Source organism: Aristolochia californica, unplaced genomic scaffold (assembly GCF_029961685.1).
Source record: "Aristolochia californica isolate CCGP_79_NKW_82.1479 unplaced genomic scaffold, dmAriCali1.0.hap1 SCAF_10, whole genome shotgun sequence".
NCBI lineage: Eukaryota > Viridiplantae > Streptophyta > Magnoliopsida > Piperales > Aristolochiaceae > Aristolochia > Aristolochia californica.
Genome location: NW_027181771.1, coordinates 33094438 through 33110472, shown reverse-complemented (window position 1 = coordinate 33110472; position 16035 = coordinate 33094438). Strand labels below are relative to the sequence as shown.

Sequence of the window (16035 nt, the reverse complement as noted above, 5' to 3'; positions counted from 1 at the left end):
TATGAGAAACCAAAGCTCAGATTACCAAGTACAAGTCGGTAAGTTTTAAAAGGGTTCCTTCTTCTTCCAATGCAAAGAACCTCCCCAACATGTCTGAGCTCCAAATCCTAATTGCAGACTGCACCTTGTTTTGCAGTGTATCCCTTCCGCAACTTGACTTCTGGAAAGATTCTTTCCCTGCCGCCCTATTTTATATTGCAAGGGACGAGCCTTGCCCTTTCCCTTTCAAGAGAGTCGCAATAAGAAGAGCTTACCAGTGAAAAGTTTGCAACTTAATCCTTGTTAATTGTTAATAGTTGGGTCTTCTAGTTTCAGCTTCAAGAACAAAATGATGATCAAAGTTTTCTGCCAATATGTCTCAGATTTTAAAGTTTCATATCAAAGAAAAAGAGCATTTACTAGGAAAACATCTGTCACTTGCTAGATTTTGTTAAGATCTTGTTAAATAGATTTAAACAAGTGGACACTCAGTCATTCACAAACAGATGTTTCTTACCTAAACTCTCTTATTTCTTGGAATCCTACTCTGACCCATGTAGATTTTGTTAAGATAACTCTACTGCAAATCTTTGTTTGCACTGTAATGATAGAATAATCTTGTGAAGGAATTTGTTCTAAGGAAAAGAGCCAACCACTTGGTGATGTTACAGGGAGGATGCATCTCATTGGTAAGCCCTCATAATGTCTATGATTATTCATTTTAACTACCAAACAAGAAGCTTGAATATTTTAAAGGCTATTCTAACTACTGGAGAGGAACTTTTGGGTTTTCTTTTGTCAAGTATGTAGTGCAATTACAAATAAAATATCAAAAGAGCACCAAACTCCCAGGCCTTTCTTTTAATATTGCTGAAACAGAGCCCCAGTGAGAGTACACGTGCAATTTGTTAATCATAAGCTTAATGTGGCTCAGAGAGCTGTCAATCTCTTCGGTACTAAGAGAACCTTCTTGCCTAAAAGCAATCGTCGTTCTCTTTAGTCCTTGTAATTCTGTTTAAAGGGTTGTTAACGAATCATTTCTGGGCTCTTTTGGTTGAAGCTTTTGGATGTCTTGTAAAAGAAACACATCTGAGACAGATTGTCATGTCTCGGGAGGGAGAGCACCCCCATTAAATTTAATGGTGCTTTTCAATAATTCATTTAAACCAACCTTCTTTCTGAGTTGTAAGTTAGCTCCTTTCTCAGTCCCCAATATGCCCTCTCGCTCATCCATTCATGTCTGTTTTGCTCTTTTGGCGTTTCAGGTCTAGAGGTTTGGAAGGTCAAAGATGCTGGCGAGGTGTTTGACGAATTTTCTCTGTCAGGTCTGAAAATGGAGGATGAGTTCATGTATCCAAGCTGCTGCAACTTGATGGGAATTCAGCACAGGGGGCAACTGGGTAAGGCCGTTCCTTCCTCCCGGTGAGAGTCTATGATAGGAGATGAGACGAGTGTTCGAAAAGCGAGCCCACATTAACGTGTCCTATTAAATGGTGTCGCTTCTGGGAATCTTATTTCAAGCGTTCATGGGTAAACTTGGCGGATTCGTCCATCGATTTCTTCCTCCCATTCACGTGAAGGACTAGAAATTTACTATGAGGGGTTTTGTTTTGCTTGTCATGGCCACTGGTATATTTTCTGTAACGGAAACAGAAAAACAGAGGATAAAAGTAAAAGTAGGAAAAAAAATGAAGTCTTCTCGTGGAGGGTTCTGGAGAATTGTACTTTGTCAGAGCTGGAGAAAGAGAGGGTGGGACAGAAAGATGGCAAAAGAGGAGGCAGCAGTTGGAAGATGATGACTGGAGAGAGAGAAGAGTAACGAAAATGTGAGCCCACGGAGCGTGAGACTGTGAGAGGAAACAATTTTTTTTTCTCCATCACTGATTGAATACTTCAATTTTATAATCAAGTTTGTTGTTGAACGTGGGGAATGAATAATTTCCAGTTCAAGGAGAGGAATTTTTTCCAGCTTCTTTCTTTTTGCTACAATGCTTACGATGCTTTCGTTTCCTTTTTGAGTTTTGACGAAGATGAGCATTGACATCGTCATTCTTGCGAGATCAGATTCAGACTTGACAGTTGAGCAGTGGGCTCTGTCATCGACAAAAGGGCAAAGGAATTTGTTAACGATAATCAGCTCCACTGTTCTCATTAAATGGGCGGCAGACGTCTTTTCGTCTTCTTCGTCTAGCTTATCGTCACTTATCAAAACTAATAATCGCCTCTTTTCTCTTCTGTATTTTCTCTTCCTCTTTCTTTCCAGTAACATCACATTCATCTACACTTTTTCGTCCCCGTCTGCTCAGCTTATACCGAAGAGAAATGATTTTTCAGTTGATATGTAAATGGGATTTTCAGTAACGAGTCTGCTTTATGTACAGAGTAGTGAAGATGAAACCGAGGACAAGAAAGTTTAAAATATGAACTTTTGGTCTTGTACCAGCCCTTTCACTGTCAAAGTTCATTCTTTTCTGCTTTGTGTCTTTTCAATTTGGTTCGAGTGTGTGAAAATGATTTCAGTACATAAAAAAGAGAGCACCCCAAGACAATTAAAATATGCAGAAAGGTTTGTGCAGTAGTGGGCCTCTTTGGTCTCAGAAATTTTAACCAAAACTGGATGAACAGCTCAAGCTTCAGTTCTTTTACTATACTCAGGTTCTGTAATTTCTATTGAGATGAAATTGGGTAATGTTGAACAGTAAGTAATCTCTCAATCCTTCACTTTCAGGTTTCACCTCCCAAGGTAAGTGTAAATCTGACTTCAAATCTCCAATATCAAGGCTTGACAGATAATATTAAATATTTATAACGATTTATTTCTTAATGGGAAGGAACCTCAATAGAACTACAGAAGTCTGATTGTATCAATTATAGAGGTGTTGTTGCATGCCAAGTCTACCTAGATGGAAAAAATGATCGACTATGCATCCCAAGTATACATGTATCACAAATAGATTTATGCACATGAATGTGAGACATGGCCTAATTATATTTTTATGTTCTAATAATGCCAAACTATCAAAATTGACATTTCCAAAGCGATAATACTATACCCACTAGTCATCATGCATTGAATCAGTTAAACATGTATTATATGAAATTGAAAGATGAAATAGGTAGCTAGAATTCATGTGTACCATTGCGAGCAACCCATGCCTAATGTCTCGAATTGTACATTGGATCATTTGACGTGAACATCATAACTCTTTTTCATCGATTGACCAACATTCACAAGTTTGATTGCAATATAGGAACATAGTATACATCAGTGATCTTCTTAATAGAGTTGTCTTTCTCCTTTGTTTTGATTTGGTATTTCCTTGTCACTGGAATTTGATTACTGCTGCCAAATTTATCTTCCCTTATCATAGAATTGTCCAATGTTGTAAACAAATCCTATTGCCCCATCATGTAATTGTTACAAGCTATATCTAAGAACCACACATTGTTCTTCTCTTCCACTAGAGCCTCACACACATTTTTTGAAATCTAAGTCACTACCATCTCATCTAGTATCTTGGTATGATGAGTGTTTTCACCTTTCTTCAAAGTAGGACTATTTGATTTGTAATGCTCAATTCATTGTAATCAAATATTTTATATAGATTTTTTCTTTTTTCGTGCATCGTGATATACAAGACTCTAGTTTTCACTTGTGTTTACCACGGTTATTTCCAAAATTACTAGGTGGCGTACCATTATTGCTCTTCAAAGTCAACTCAACTCTACAAAGCTTGTACGACTTCACTATCATCGTCATCTTTTAACCTAATTTCATAGGCTTGTAGATTCCAAGTAAAGAAAGAAGAGTCATGGTCTTCAAATATTTAAATTCTTATATAGCACTAACCTTAGGTTGAAATTTTTTGCTCAAGATTCTGAGAACTTTCTCCATTAACTAAGTATTACTCAAGGTCTCTCAATTGTCGACCATTTGTTTGCTTAGGGAATATGTAATCCTCTCAAAATATTGACAGACATTCTCGTGGTTTCAAATTGATATCATAAATATTGTAACTTTACCTTTTCACTGTTGTAGATCTCATTGAGCACATGTCAGACCTCTTTAGACATTTTAACCCGATGTACATTTGAGTAAGATGTTATTCTCTATCACCTGCTTTATGCAATACAAGACCTTCATATTTTTTTTTTTCTTATTTTGCTCTTCTACTGTTTGTGGTATCGATTTTTGTCTCCCTTTATAACCGTTCTCTATTAAGTTTAACTAGTCTTGAGACGCAAATAACACAAAATGTATGATTTCCGATGTTTCTAGTTGCCTTTGACATCATTTTGTAGTATGAACATACTATTGGAACCGTTGTTGGTTGCCATAAGTCTTCGTACCACATCTATGGGCATGTCGGGATTCTAGTTGATTGTCTAACTTGGATTGCAAGAAGCTTCTCGATTCATCTTGCCATTATTTTGATACCAGATGTTGGACAACCTTGGCTGTGTGCACACACTAAGTGGATGTGTGGTAAATTAATTGGTGTAAAAAAAAAATGAAAAGGAAATAAAAATGAAGATAGAAGAGAAATTAATTTATTGAACCCTAGAAGGAGCCCACATTAAAAGGTGTAGGCTACCAATTAGTGTGGTTCGAGGACTACTATCTTGGAATTGCGCCACTTTTTTTTGTTGCAGAAGATTTTTATAAGACGAGAAGCAGCTATTTTTTAGTGAGAGAAAAGAGGAGCTTTTTCCCTCTTGTTGCAGTGACTACAAGCTCCACAATCGCCCAATCACAACTCACCACATTTAGCCATTCTCTCTCTAGATCCCAATAAGAGAAAAGAGGGTGAGAATTTAGATTCATTTCTGCTCCACTCTCTCTCATCCCTACTCAAGGAAAAGAAAGAAAGATCGATTCTTCCGCGCTTTTTCTGTCTTTCGTTTCAGAGCTGGGATTCTCTGTTTTTACAGCTTTTTGGTCTTTTGGCTTTCCGGGAGGCTGTTTTGATAGTGGGTATTCGATATTTGGGCGTTTTCACGGTTTGGAGCTGCAGACTGAGGTTTTGAACGCTGTTCGAAGATTTGTCTTCCTTCCTTCTTTCGTTTTTTCTTTTGTTTCTTTTCTATCAGTTGACGACAGTGAATTTGTAGCTTCATACGGCAATGGATGATTTTTAAGTGTTAAGGTGCGTCTGTATTCAGATCTACTATTGTTTCCTGAAGTTTACTGCTGGAAAAACTGTTTTTTCCTTTTGTTTTAATTCCATTCTCTTTTGTGGGTCTGTTTAGAATCTTGAGTGTATGCTTGTGAGATTGAAAAAGTACTTAGATTCGTGGAAAACGTCCCGTGATTTAATTCTCATATTCCCTCTCGAAATCACGAAACTTTGGTATTTCGTTACTGGTTTTGAGCCTCCACGCTACATTTCCTGGTTTTCCAGCCATCGAATCCAAATCTCAGTCTGCTCTTCTGTATTTAACCACATCCTACTTTGTTGTAAACTCTCTTATAACTCGCTATGTTCGTTAGTTCCTACTTTTGAGATGGAAATGATGAAATGGGGAATGGAAATTATTTCGCCTGCTTCTTATCTTCCCAATTCAAATTGGTTTCTCGAAGACCAGAAGAGCTCGAACTGGACACATGAAGAGAATAAACAATTTGAGAATGCTCTTGCTCATTATGATAAGGGTACTGCAGATAGATGGCAGAAGGTGGCAGCCATGATCCCAGGGAAGACTGAATTGGATGTGCTTAAGCACTATCAGGACTTAGAAGACGATGTCAGCAATATTGAAGCTGGATTGATCCCAATCCCGGGCTATAGAAGTTCGTCTTTTACTCTAGAGTGGGTTGATAATCGTGGGTATGATGGACTGAAGGCATCTTGTGGACCTGGTGGGAAGAGGTCGGCAGCAAGGCCCGAGCAGGAGAGGAAAAAGGGGGTTCCGTGGACAGAAGATGAGCATAGGTAATCTTTCTTTCTGCAGAGTATGTATCTTGGAATTTGTTAATTTGTGAACCAGAATATAAAAATGCTGTTTCAGATGTGGTCTTTCACTTTCTGCTGGTGAGGATGTGTGCTTTAAAATTTTAGATTACTTAGCAAAAGTATCAAAGAAGGAAACAATCAGAAATTGTGATTATTCTGTTATCATCTGAATTTACAAGGTTGAGCAGAATGTACGCAAAATTCGTTCTTCTGAACTTGGATGAGTTCATCTATTTCAAAGGTTCCTTTTTGGGATACTCGGTGGAAGGTTTAGATGGCTATTTAATATCATTTTGATTGTAAACAAAATTCAACAGAATGCTGCTTGAGGTTGATGGATTTTCCTTGATCATGACTTTTAGTATACATAAATGACACCATATAAACAGAATGACTTAATAACTTATTCATTCTGCTCAGTTCCAGTTAGGATTGTGAAATTGTTCGAGTCTGTTGTTAGATCTGATGCTATAAACATCGTAAACTTTCTAATCAGGTGGTTGATTGTTGCAGGTTATTTTTGATGGGTCTTAAAAAATATGGTAAAGGGGATTGGAGGAACATTTCTCGCAATTTTGTGGTCACAAGGACTCCAACTCAAGTGGCTAGTCATGCTCAAAAGTACTTTATCCGCCAAGGTTCTGGTGGCAAAGACAAACGAAGATCTAGCATACATGATATAACGACTGTCAATCTCAATGACAATGGAGGACCACCTTCACCTACTCAGTCCTCAACACTTCCAATGCAGTCTAGCATGACTGGTGGCCCAAAAACACAAGATCAGTTCTCAGTACTATTTGAATTAGATCAATCCAATGACGGGGCTAAGCTTTTCAGTGCCACAGCACCTCAAACACGTGGAAATTTATTTATGCCTCCTCCTTATGTGATAACTTCTTATTCTGGGACAAAATTACAATCACAGAATTTCCAAAGAGGAAACCTACATGAAACTCAGATTGGGCCTCAGAGTACAGTATTTCAGATGCAATCTCCACATCACCACAATACTCTTGCATGAGGCAACAGTTGTTCTTAATCAGATAGAACTGTCAAATTGATATTCCACATATCCTTAGATTTCTCCTTAGTTGGTTTTGGTCTTATTGTTTTGTGAATATGTGTTGGTGAAGATAGGAGGTTATTTATATGGTCTGGGAAGTTTAATGGGAGAGAACTGTATTGTGCTTCTTGATTCAATTCTGCTACTGGAGGTGGGAATTCAGACTGGGCTTTCACTAGATCTACTTTTCGTGTATTTGAGGCTCTGCAGTGGAGGCTGTTGAGGGCATAGAAAAGGATCATGTTTTAATGCATTAATAATCTCTATCATTGTATGCTTCTCAAATGTATTAGATATTTTAATAATGTAGAAGCATGGGCCAAAGCAGGTTGTGAAAGTATAGCAGAGTGCTGTGTACTTATTCTCCACACTGTAGTAGATTTAGGCTGCAGGAAGAAATTTACTTTTGTAAACTCCCACAGATAATGATGAATAGAAGTTTGAGGTAGCAAGTACAAAATTAGCATTGCAGATATCATTCTTGAGGCATGCAACAGAGACCTCGTTGCACCCGTTTCTCATAATTTGTGACCTTCCAGTAATTGTGAATGGCTTTTATGCAAGTCTTTGGAACTCTGAGAAACCATCTCAAGTTCAAGTTGCCAACAAGCTTTTCTCCTTACCATCTTCTGTAAGGCTTTTCACTACATTACTTTTGTGCACTGTTCTCTACTGTCTATGGTATGAGCAATTTAAACTTACTGAAATTTGTTCTTATCTTTGTTACTGCTGTTCTTATGGACAACTGAAATTTATTCAGAGTTCCAGTAGATAGTTGGAATCTCTATCCTAGTTTGCCACAGACCAGGAAGCTCCAGAATTCATGATTCCCCAATCAGTTTAGATGGATCAATCGGTCTTCCTCTCTGTGGACTTGATAGTTTGAGAATCCAGCTTGCCATGGTTGAACAATCAGATATGCACTATATGAAGTCACCAGTGAGAGGGCCAAAAATTGACCGGATGCCCTACCAACTTGGCTGAGTCATAGAGCATTCTCTTGGTTTCCTTTTTGTAGCTTTTGAAGTCCTTTCTTTTCTAAATACCTTTCCATCAGTATTTCAAGTTTGTACCAACAAGTTGGCCTAGCTGACTGTTCTTGATGGCCCCCTACTACCGTAGTCGGGGCTGAGTCTGAGTTCCACTTTGCTTAGCATCTTGATACCTTTTTTTCTCTCCTTCGCCTCAGCTTGATGAAAAAAGGAGGCAGGACAATTACCAAATGTATTCATCGACTGTGTAAAATGAGGAAGAAAAGGATCCATTTCAGTTTAGTTTCATTAATCTGTCTCTTTTCCCTTTGTTTGAGGATTGGTTCTGACATACAGATTGTAATGGGGATTATTTAGGAGTCTTCTGCAGTGACTGCTGTCACTGTGTCCTGAGTTTCCTCTTCAGTTTGCTTTGCTTTACCTTCCTTTAGCAGCTAAACAAGTGTTACAGTTGTTTGCTTTCACGCTCACATCCAAACCTTTTTGAGGCCGCAGAGGTTCTACCTTTTGCACTGAGAGAATCGGATCTTGATCCCTTTCTCATTCAAAGCAGACTTTGAGTGCTTTCGGTAGTTTTTTTCTTCTTGTAATCACTGGACGGGCTTCCAGATTCACAATACTAGTGGAGGTGAAACCGATATTCACTGAACTTAAAAGTGTTCTTGGGGTGTTATTAAGCAAGAATCTTCTCGCTTGCCTTCTTTTTATTTTAATTTATTTTTTGTTGTTTAGGAGAATCTTCTGGCCTAATCAAATCTAATATGGGACTCATTTCTCTTAGAAGTCATAACATAATGTCAAACACTCCATTTTTTTCTACGGGATGATTATTAATAATTGGAGTAGAAAAGAGTGCAAGTCTTAGCTTGATTAATGACTCTCTCTGACCAGTTTCAGTGGCTGTCCCACCTGCTTTTGGCTGATGAATCAGCTGGATTGGAATCCAATTTCTACAGGTCCTCCGAGAACATTAACTACTGTCAATTCATCATATGGATACCCGAATCCCTTTTTCTACACTTGAAGAGAGTGAAATTTACCCGTTTCTGGGTAGTAACGGGTAGCTTCTCCAGAGCCGGAAAAGCAGTAAGATTTAATATGAATGAAACGCCGTCAAACCTCTTCTTCCTGTCTCTGGTGACTGGTACCTTCACCATTCCCATGTATTGAATAATCAGAATCCAACTAACGCACTTCAGATTTTATGATTCGTACAGTATCCGAGTGGGAATCATACATTAAATTTCTGGGTTCAATCTGGAAATGACAAGAGAAAAGTAAACGAAAACGGTTTGCAGTTTTTGTTTTCTCGTAATCTTCTCTTGTCCCCTTTTGTTGCAGGTAGTACCACAGGTTGAGGGTTAGAGTTTCTGTTGATGTTACTGCTGCCTCAACAATCATGAAAGCTAGTGCCCCAACCATTTATTCATCCAGAACCCCACTGAATTGAGAATTCAAAGCTGCATGAGCAAAAACACGATCATTCCCGCAAACTTTTCTTGGGTAAATGACAAAGCTAACCCAATTTTCTTTTCCGAAAGAAGCTGCCTTTTCTGCAAGTTGCATCGGCAAAAGCACTGCCCACTTTATTCTAAATTTGATCTGCTCCCAAGTAGATGAAGACCGCATACGCGTTCTCACCACTTCTGGTCTTCTTTCGTTTTCGTTTATATTCTGATTCCTCTCCTCCTCAAGTGGTTTTCAGGGAACCCAAGCATCAGCAACATTTGTAAAGGATCCGGGTTCTGTTCCCCAAGCTGCTCCTCTTTCCCCCCAAGGATATCTTCTGAATACCCTTTTCCACCACTACTCTTATCTCCCATCACATAAAGAGAACATGCACCGGTTAAACAAAAGGCTTCCATGATTAAAAGGAAGACCACCCTTTGTTAAACTATTTTTATCTCTGGACTGGCCTTATTCAAGCCCCCAGATCATCATCTTCACAGTTACCGAGAATAGAATCAGGCTTTCGGCCATTTGGCCTTAACGAACCAGGTATTCCACACTACAACATTTGCTAATACTTTATGCTTGAGAGAGAATAAGAAACAGGAGATATTCCTGTAGTTTGTTCCTGAACAAGCTTAAGATACCACGGCAGTAAGGTCAAATATGCTGCAAGGAGGCCATGGTTCAGCACATTTTTGTCTCTGATCCGTCCATATCTACACATCAAGCTGGGCACTTGTACAGTTAGAACAAATGAATCGATTCAGAGGAAGCGGAGCTTCGACTTCTGCTGCTGCTGCGGTACCTTTCGGCGCTTAATCCTCTGCCTGAGTCGTTATATTCAAAAACCAAGTATTCGTAGTGGCCACTTGGTCCAAATTTGAAATTGTCAACCACGAAAATTCCTCCAGCACCAGTAGTATTTTTATGATCAGGGTCGCACTTGCATAATGTAGGAACACTGCACTGTATACTCCAGTTGACGGCGTGACAAAAACTCCGGCCAAAGAATAAAGGGGGAAGAGGAGGAGGCCCCCTTCCTTTCTCCGGTCAATTAATAAATTGCTACAAACAATGTAAATAAAAAATCCTACTGTTATATAAGATTATTTAGTAAATAATATTTTAAAATATATAATAGACCCCTTAAACCAATTGGGAGTCAGAAAACCAACACCAACACCAACCCACCCACCCTATTTCCTTTTCCCTTGACCTCTTCTTGGCCGAAGCCCAAACCCAAACCCTGAGAAGTGAGAGGCCATCTATATGTCAATCAATTGATGGAGCAAGAACAAAGATATTTGCTGAAAATGCTCCAAACGAAAAACCAGTAGGATTAGGGATGAATGTGGGTTGGATTAAGGTAAGGTTTTTTGAAAATATATCCCAGATTAAACTGGGTTTTCACGAATACGGATTTTAGGTCAAGTGCACAGGATGGGGATGGAGTATAACATGAAAATAGAAGAAATGAGCCGGGTTTAGGGCTAGGATGAGAAAAACCTGTCCCCATCCCATATAGGAACAATTTTATTGAAGCTGGGTTTTTGCAAATTCCAGGAAGAGTATGTAGTAGGAACATCAAAGAGTTTTCTTTTTCTTTTTCATCTTACCCCACTGTTTTATAAGTAAAACACTAAAAAATAAAAAATAAAATCAACCATCAACAATTGCTGCATGAATGCTTTGAAACTACAAAAATCAAACTTCATTACAAGAACTAAGACTCGGTGTAAACATGAGAAAACCATGATCACCATACTTTTTCAAGTTTAATACCCAAATATTAGAAGAAAGTGGGACTATACAGAGAAATAAAAATTTCATTTTAGGATGATGGGTAAAGAGGAATAACAGTTTCAGGGCAGTCCCTTCTTCGGCCAGCCAGAGAATAGTAGGCAAGTAGCTGAGCTGGCTGCTCCACACCAAGACGACCAGGTACATCAGGGAGCGGTCTCGGAGGGATGAACTCTATGTTCCAATAGGGGCGAACCATCTCCAGCAGATCATTCCCCATTGCAGAATTTTTGTACCCCTGAACCCACACGTATCTTAATGATGCCAGTCTTATAACAGCAAGGGCCAATGCACGCTCACTGAAACAACAACCCCTCATCTCAAGTTTTTGCAGGCTTGGGCAGCCAAGACAGAACTCCAAAAGTCCAAAATCGGTCTCTCCAACATAACCTAACAGCATCCACCTGATGTTGGGGCTATACCTCCCAATGTAAGCCAGGCCTACATCCGTGAGTCCCCCAGGTCGTAAGTAGAGGGCAAACCGTCTCAGCTTTTCGCATCCCAACAAAAGAGATCGGACACCATTGTCAAGTGGTAAATCTGTTATAGTATCCTCTTTGTCAAGCAAGACCAAACGGAAATCACAAAGATTTTTGCTGTACGTGCCAATTGCTTCCAGTGCTGCATTTGTGATGTCAGATACGTAGACAGCCAAGTACTCAAGTTCAGGGCAGCCTTGCGCTAGAGCTGACAGTCCTCTCTGTGAAACCACACCTTGTTCATCTTCCATGCCTTGTTCATCTTCCCCTCTTTCTATTCTAAGCCTCCGCAATTTCTTACAAGTTTGAGCAACAACTTCTAACCCACTATCTCCAATCACATTCCTCACCTAAAACAGTCAACATGATAATTAGGGGATAAGATACTACAATTTACTGGATTTACAGAATGATCTGAAACTAAAGTAACAAAAAGTAGATTATAAGACGCAACAGGATTAAGAACCACCTCCAGAACTTCTAAATTTTGGCATCGCTGAATAAGTTGACAGTGATCTTCAGTGTCAAGAAATGTGTATTGCAGATCCAGTTTCTTCAGTACAGCAGCTAAAGGAAATATTATAGGCATCTCGTTCTTGGCCATGAAGCTCAGACCCAGTCGGCATATCTTCGGTGGAAAACTGACATTCAAATATTTGTTGACATCTGTAGCTTGGTCATTGAAAGATCCACCACAGAACTCTTCTAAAGAGGATGCAGCTCGGAAGAAACCAACAAGATTCAGAATCTCATAGTCACTAATTTTTAAAGAAGTTAAAGAGTGACAATTTTTTGCAATCAGTTCAAGATCTTCCACATTTATGCATTTGAGTTCTGTCATGTAGAAATTCAGTGTCTCAAGAGTGGTGTTGTTGATGGCAAGTTCATGGAGCCAGTTGCCATCTTTCTCAATTATTGAGCTTTCTTCTAAAAACAAGGTTCTCAGACATCTGCAAGAGTGTAATAAAGAACACAAAAGTTATCAACATATTTTAATTGGATATCTAATATTTTTTCCAACCTCATTGCAAAATGTGATATCCACTATATTCAGACAAAATAATAGTTCTATAGAAAACAAAGTTTCAGCTGAAACAGAAAAATTGCTTAAATTTTTGCAAATATCAACAAAAAATACCACGAAATACGTGTTAAGAAATTTATAAGGAGTGCAAGGTGTCAGAGTCAATTGGGAATTTGCCCCAACACACCGGAGCATTGCATGGTAGCCAGTTTGACAGGGAAGCCCTGCTGCAGAACAGAAACACTTCTGCAAGAGAATACATATGGCACAATTATCTAGATTATATTGTTTGGCACATAGTGTAGTAGCCTATGATGACTAATTATTTGAAAGTTATCTACTAATTATTATGAATCACAACCTAGATAGTGTTAATATGTGAGTGTGTATAAGTGGAGAGAAAGATACAGACAGCACTTGAAAAAGGGTGAGCTGAGTAGCCAGAGATCAGTGAGACTTAGGGTACGGTTTGTGGGAGTAGAACAGTAACAGCATAAACAAGGAAACCACACCATATTTCAATTTTTTTTTTAAAGAAAGGGGATAGCATCACAGGAAATGGATAATGGTGTAGCAGAGATGCAATGTCAGCAAGAATAGGTTTTACAAAACCCATCTGAATTCATCCTGTTTTCCTTTTTAAGGTTCAGGTGCAGGTGATCACATGCATTGTCAACCTTTTTTTTTTTTTTGAGAGAGAATGCATTGTCAACCTTACAAGCTCATATTCAACAGTGTAAACAAATGATCCTATAAATGAAAAGAAGCAACACATACCCATTGGCAAAACATGTCTACCAAGATGAACAATGTTTCAAAGAAGTTTACAGACTCACTTTGAGATTTTTCTTATACAAGAAGAAACAGCTGGGAACAAACATTTATAAGTATCGAAGTAGTTCCTCAACAAGCTACAGACTATGGCAGGTATCAGCTTTTAAATTGTGAACCCACAAATGACCATCTAAAGCAGCCCAAATTTCTATAGAGAATCAGATTTTCAAACTCTGATAATCTCCAGCCAACCACGTAGTTTTCACAAAAATCCCAGTAACCTCAAAATGTTCGATACAGATTCTTTACTTATGCAATTCAATGAAGTCTTAACCTAGCTTCTCTTCTTTTCAGTAAAACAAGAAGAATGTCAAGTATAAATGGTCGCATTAAAGAACTCAGCACATTGTTCACCCAATTGAACCCTTCAAGTTGACTGGTCCTTGTAGCAAACTACACCTAAATAGCACCGAAAATTCAATAGCAGAAAAGTAATATTTCAACCATAAACAACAATAAAAATCTAAAATAGTTAGGAGAAGGCTCACAATTGATACATGATGATTAGTCATGCTCAAATGCAGACCCCTGAAATCCATGCCATCATCTTCTCGATCATCCTTAGTAAAAGACATATCCCAACCCATAAAGGGGATGTTTGACAGTCCAAAGAGAAAACGAAGAGTAGCATAGGAGTAACTTTTAATTGTAACAATCAACTAGAAATTCCCATATCCCATGTTATTAAAAGAAAAATTGAAATTCTCAAATTCAAGCGGTTCACCATAAGCGTGAGAAAGAAACAGTACTTGCAAGAACGTGCCACAATTTGAAGGGCATCTGTCGAGAAACCAGAACATTTCTCCAACTTAAGTGCCAGGAGCATGTGACCGCGAGCACGTACCAAAGTCTCCAGATCTTCGTCCTTCACAATCATCCGCCGGAAATGGAGATGTTTAAGACAATTAAATGCCTCTGCTATCTCTTTTATCCACGGTCCAACATACCCTCCCCAATTATCTGGTATGAGATTAAACATTGCAGCTCGAGGCATCCCCTTAAGTTTCAGTGACTCCAGACGCGGAAACCTTCTCCGCAGACAGTGAGCTTCCGTTGTGTAACAGAGAGCTATAGTAACATGCTTCCTGGTCAAGGCATCGATGTAGTACCATTTACGGCACACAAGTGACACGGCATCACGGTCGCGAGGGTCGTCAATGTACTCCATAACCCATTGTAGAGCAACATCCGGTATTCCGAAGCTCATAACCCTATTCAACTTTTTATCCATCTCCATCAAATACGGAAGCAGCACCGCTTAAACAACTGAGCTGAAACAATTATTTACTCGTGTTTGAGCAGCAGGATAATCAAGTAACTGTGCACGCCAAGAGGATTAATGTCAAAGTTGCCTCAGGAACCTATTTCTCGACCAGTCGAATGATTCCCCAAAGAATCCTTTGACGAAGCCTCTTAAAGAAATGAAAGACAAACTTCAAAAGGCCGTAAACCCTGTTTAGGGCCAAGAACGATTTGGCAAGAGCATTGTTCAATCAGAACACGACAAAGATTCAATTTCGCCCTCCAGCCTTTCACAAAAAGAACCAGTTAGATCCAAAAGCCGCATAATCTTCACAGACAATCACAAAACCCTAACGATACGCCATCTGATCGAATCACCCGCTGCAGAATCCTCAAAAGTCCTCCAATCTAAGAATCCGAAACCTAGATACTATCCTACCCAGAAAAATAAGCTAGATCTACCTCACCTCTACAGGTCCAGCACAAAAAAAAAAAAAAAAAAAAAAAACGATTCCAAGAACAAAGAAACCGATAAACCAACAAGTGAGGCAATCACACCAGCGCAATACCGACCAAAGCTCAGAAAAAAATAAAGCGCATCAGCTGCCAGAAAGAACTGATAAACAACGACCAGATATTATTCCGACCGCCTATAGAAGCTTCAAACTGATATCGAGCACACCAGCCGGAGCCCTTACTCCGAGACTCTTCGTTCACAGTGAGACCAGCCGCAGATAGACGACAGAATCTCGTCGTGCGCCCCCGGGACCGATCGAATCCACCATTTATGGCGTGCAGATCGTCTGGTCCGCCTTGTTTCTTGATAAGGAATCGACGGACGGAAGAATCGTTCCTGTGAAAGGCAGCAGCAGGGCATAGAGATATCTGCTCCGTAGCTACAAGAGATGGGAAAATCGCAGTAAACGCAAAATAATAAACGTAAGACGACTGCGTCTGGATTCTTTTGTCCACATCAGCCACTACCTGAGCTCTTGTCCTCATTTTTATACTCGCGAGTCACAAAAAAAGTCTTCGCCCAGTCGCTCGCGCGTCTCCCCTCAAATCGTGCCACTCGTGGGAGCGATTCCTCCTCCTGCCCTCCTGTCGCAATTTTACCCCCATTTTTAAACATCTTATTGACAGCTGTATCCCACCACTAATGGATAAATAGGGTCATTTAATTAAAACCCGTCCCGTCCAACCCCGTCCACAG

The 16035-nt window shown here is 39.4% G+C and overlaps 2 protein-coding genes across 2 annotated transcripts; one reads left to right on the top strand and one right to left on the bottom strand.

The window, feature by feature from the left end:
- Window positions 1-4689: 4689 nt before the first annotated feature.
- On the top strand, window positions 4690-7490 carry LOC137937008 (transcription factor DIVARICATA-like). The gene is made up of 2 exons (XM_068782024.1): window positions 4690-5912; window positions 6447-7490. The coding sequence occupies exons 1-2, from the start codon at window positions 5242-5244 to the stop codon at window positions 6955-6957; spliced, it is 1182 nt and encodes a 393-aa protein (XP_068638125.1). The 5' UTR covers window positions 4690-5241; the 3' UTR covers window positions 6958-7490.
- A 3619-nt stretch (window positions 7491-11109) lies between these two features.
- LOC137937001 (coronatine-insensitive protein 1-like) lies at window positions 11110-15751 on the bottom strand. The gene is made up of 3 exons (XM_068782012.1): window positions 14330-15751; window positions 12192-12672; window positions 11110-12072 (listed from the first exon to the last, which is right to left on the bottom strand). Exons 1-3 carry the CDS (start codon window positions 14815-14817, stop codon window positions 11275-11277), a joined length of 1767 nt encoding a protein of 588 aa, XP_068638113.1. The 5' UTR covers window positions 14818-15751; the 3' UTR covers window positions 11110-11274.
- Window positions 15752-16035: the final 284 nt, after the last annotated feature.

Bases quoted from the DNA above. Each gene is read 5' to 3' on its own strand.
- LOC137937008 (XM_068782024.1), top strand. From the start codon at position 5,242: ATGCTTGTGAGATTGAAAAAGTACTTAGATTCGTGGAAAACGTCCCGT. The intron at 5,913-6,446 runs GTAATCTTTCTT...TGATTGTTGCAG, and splicing joins TGGACAGAAGATGAGCATAG to GTTATTTTTGATGGGTCTTA.
- LOC137937001 (XM_068782012.1), bottom strand. From the start codon at position 14,817: ATGGAGATGGATAAAAAGTTGAATAGGGTTATGAGCTTCGGAATACCG. The intron at 12,673-14,329 runs GTACTGTTTCTT...ACACTCTTGCAG, and splicing joins ATTGTGGCACGTTCTTGCAA to ATGTCTGAGAACCTTGTTTT. The intron at 12,073-12,191 runs GTGGTTCTTAAT...TGACTGTTTTAG, and splicing joins AAAATTTAGAAGTTCTGGAG to GTGAGGAATGTGATTGGAGA.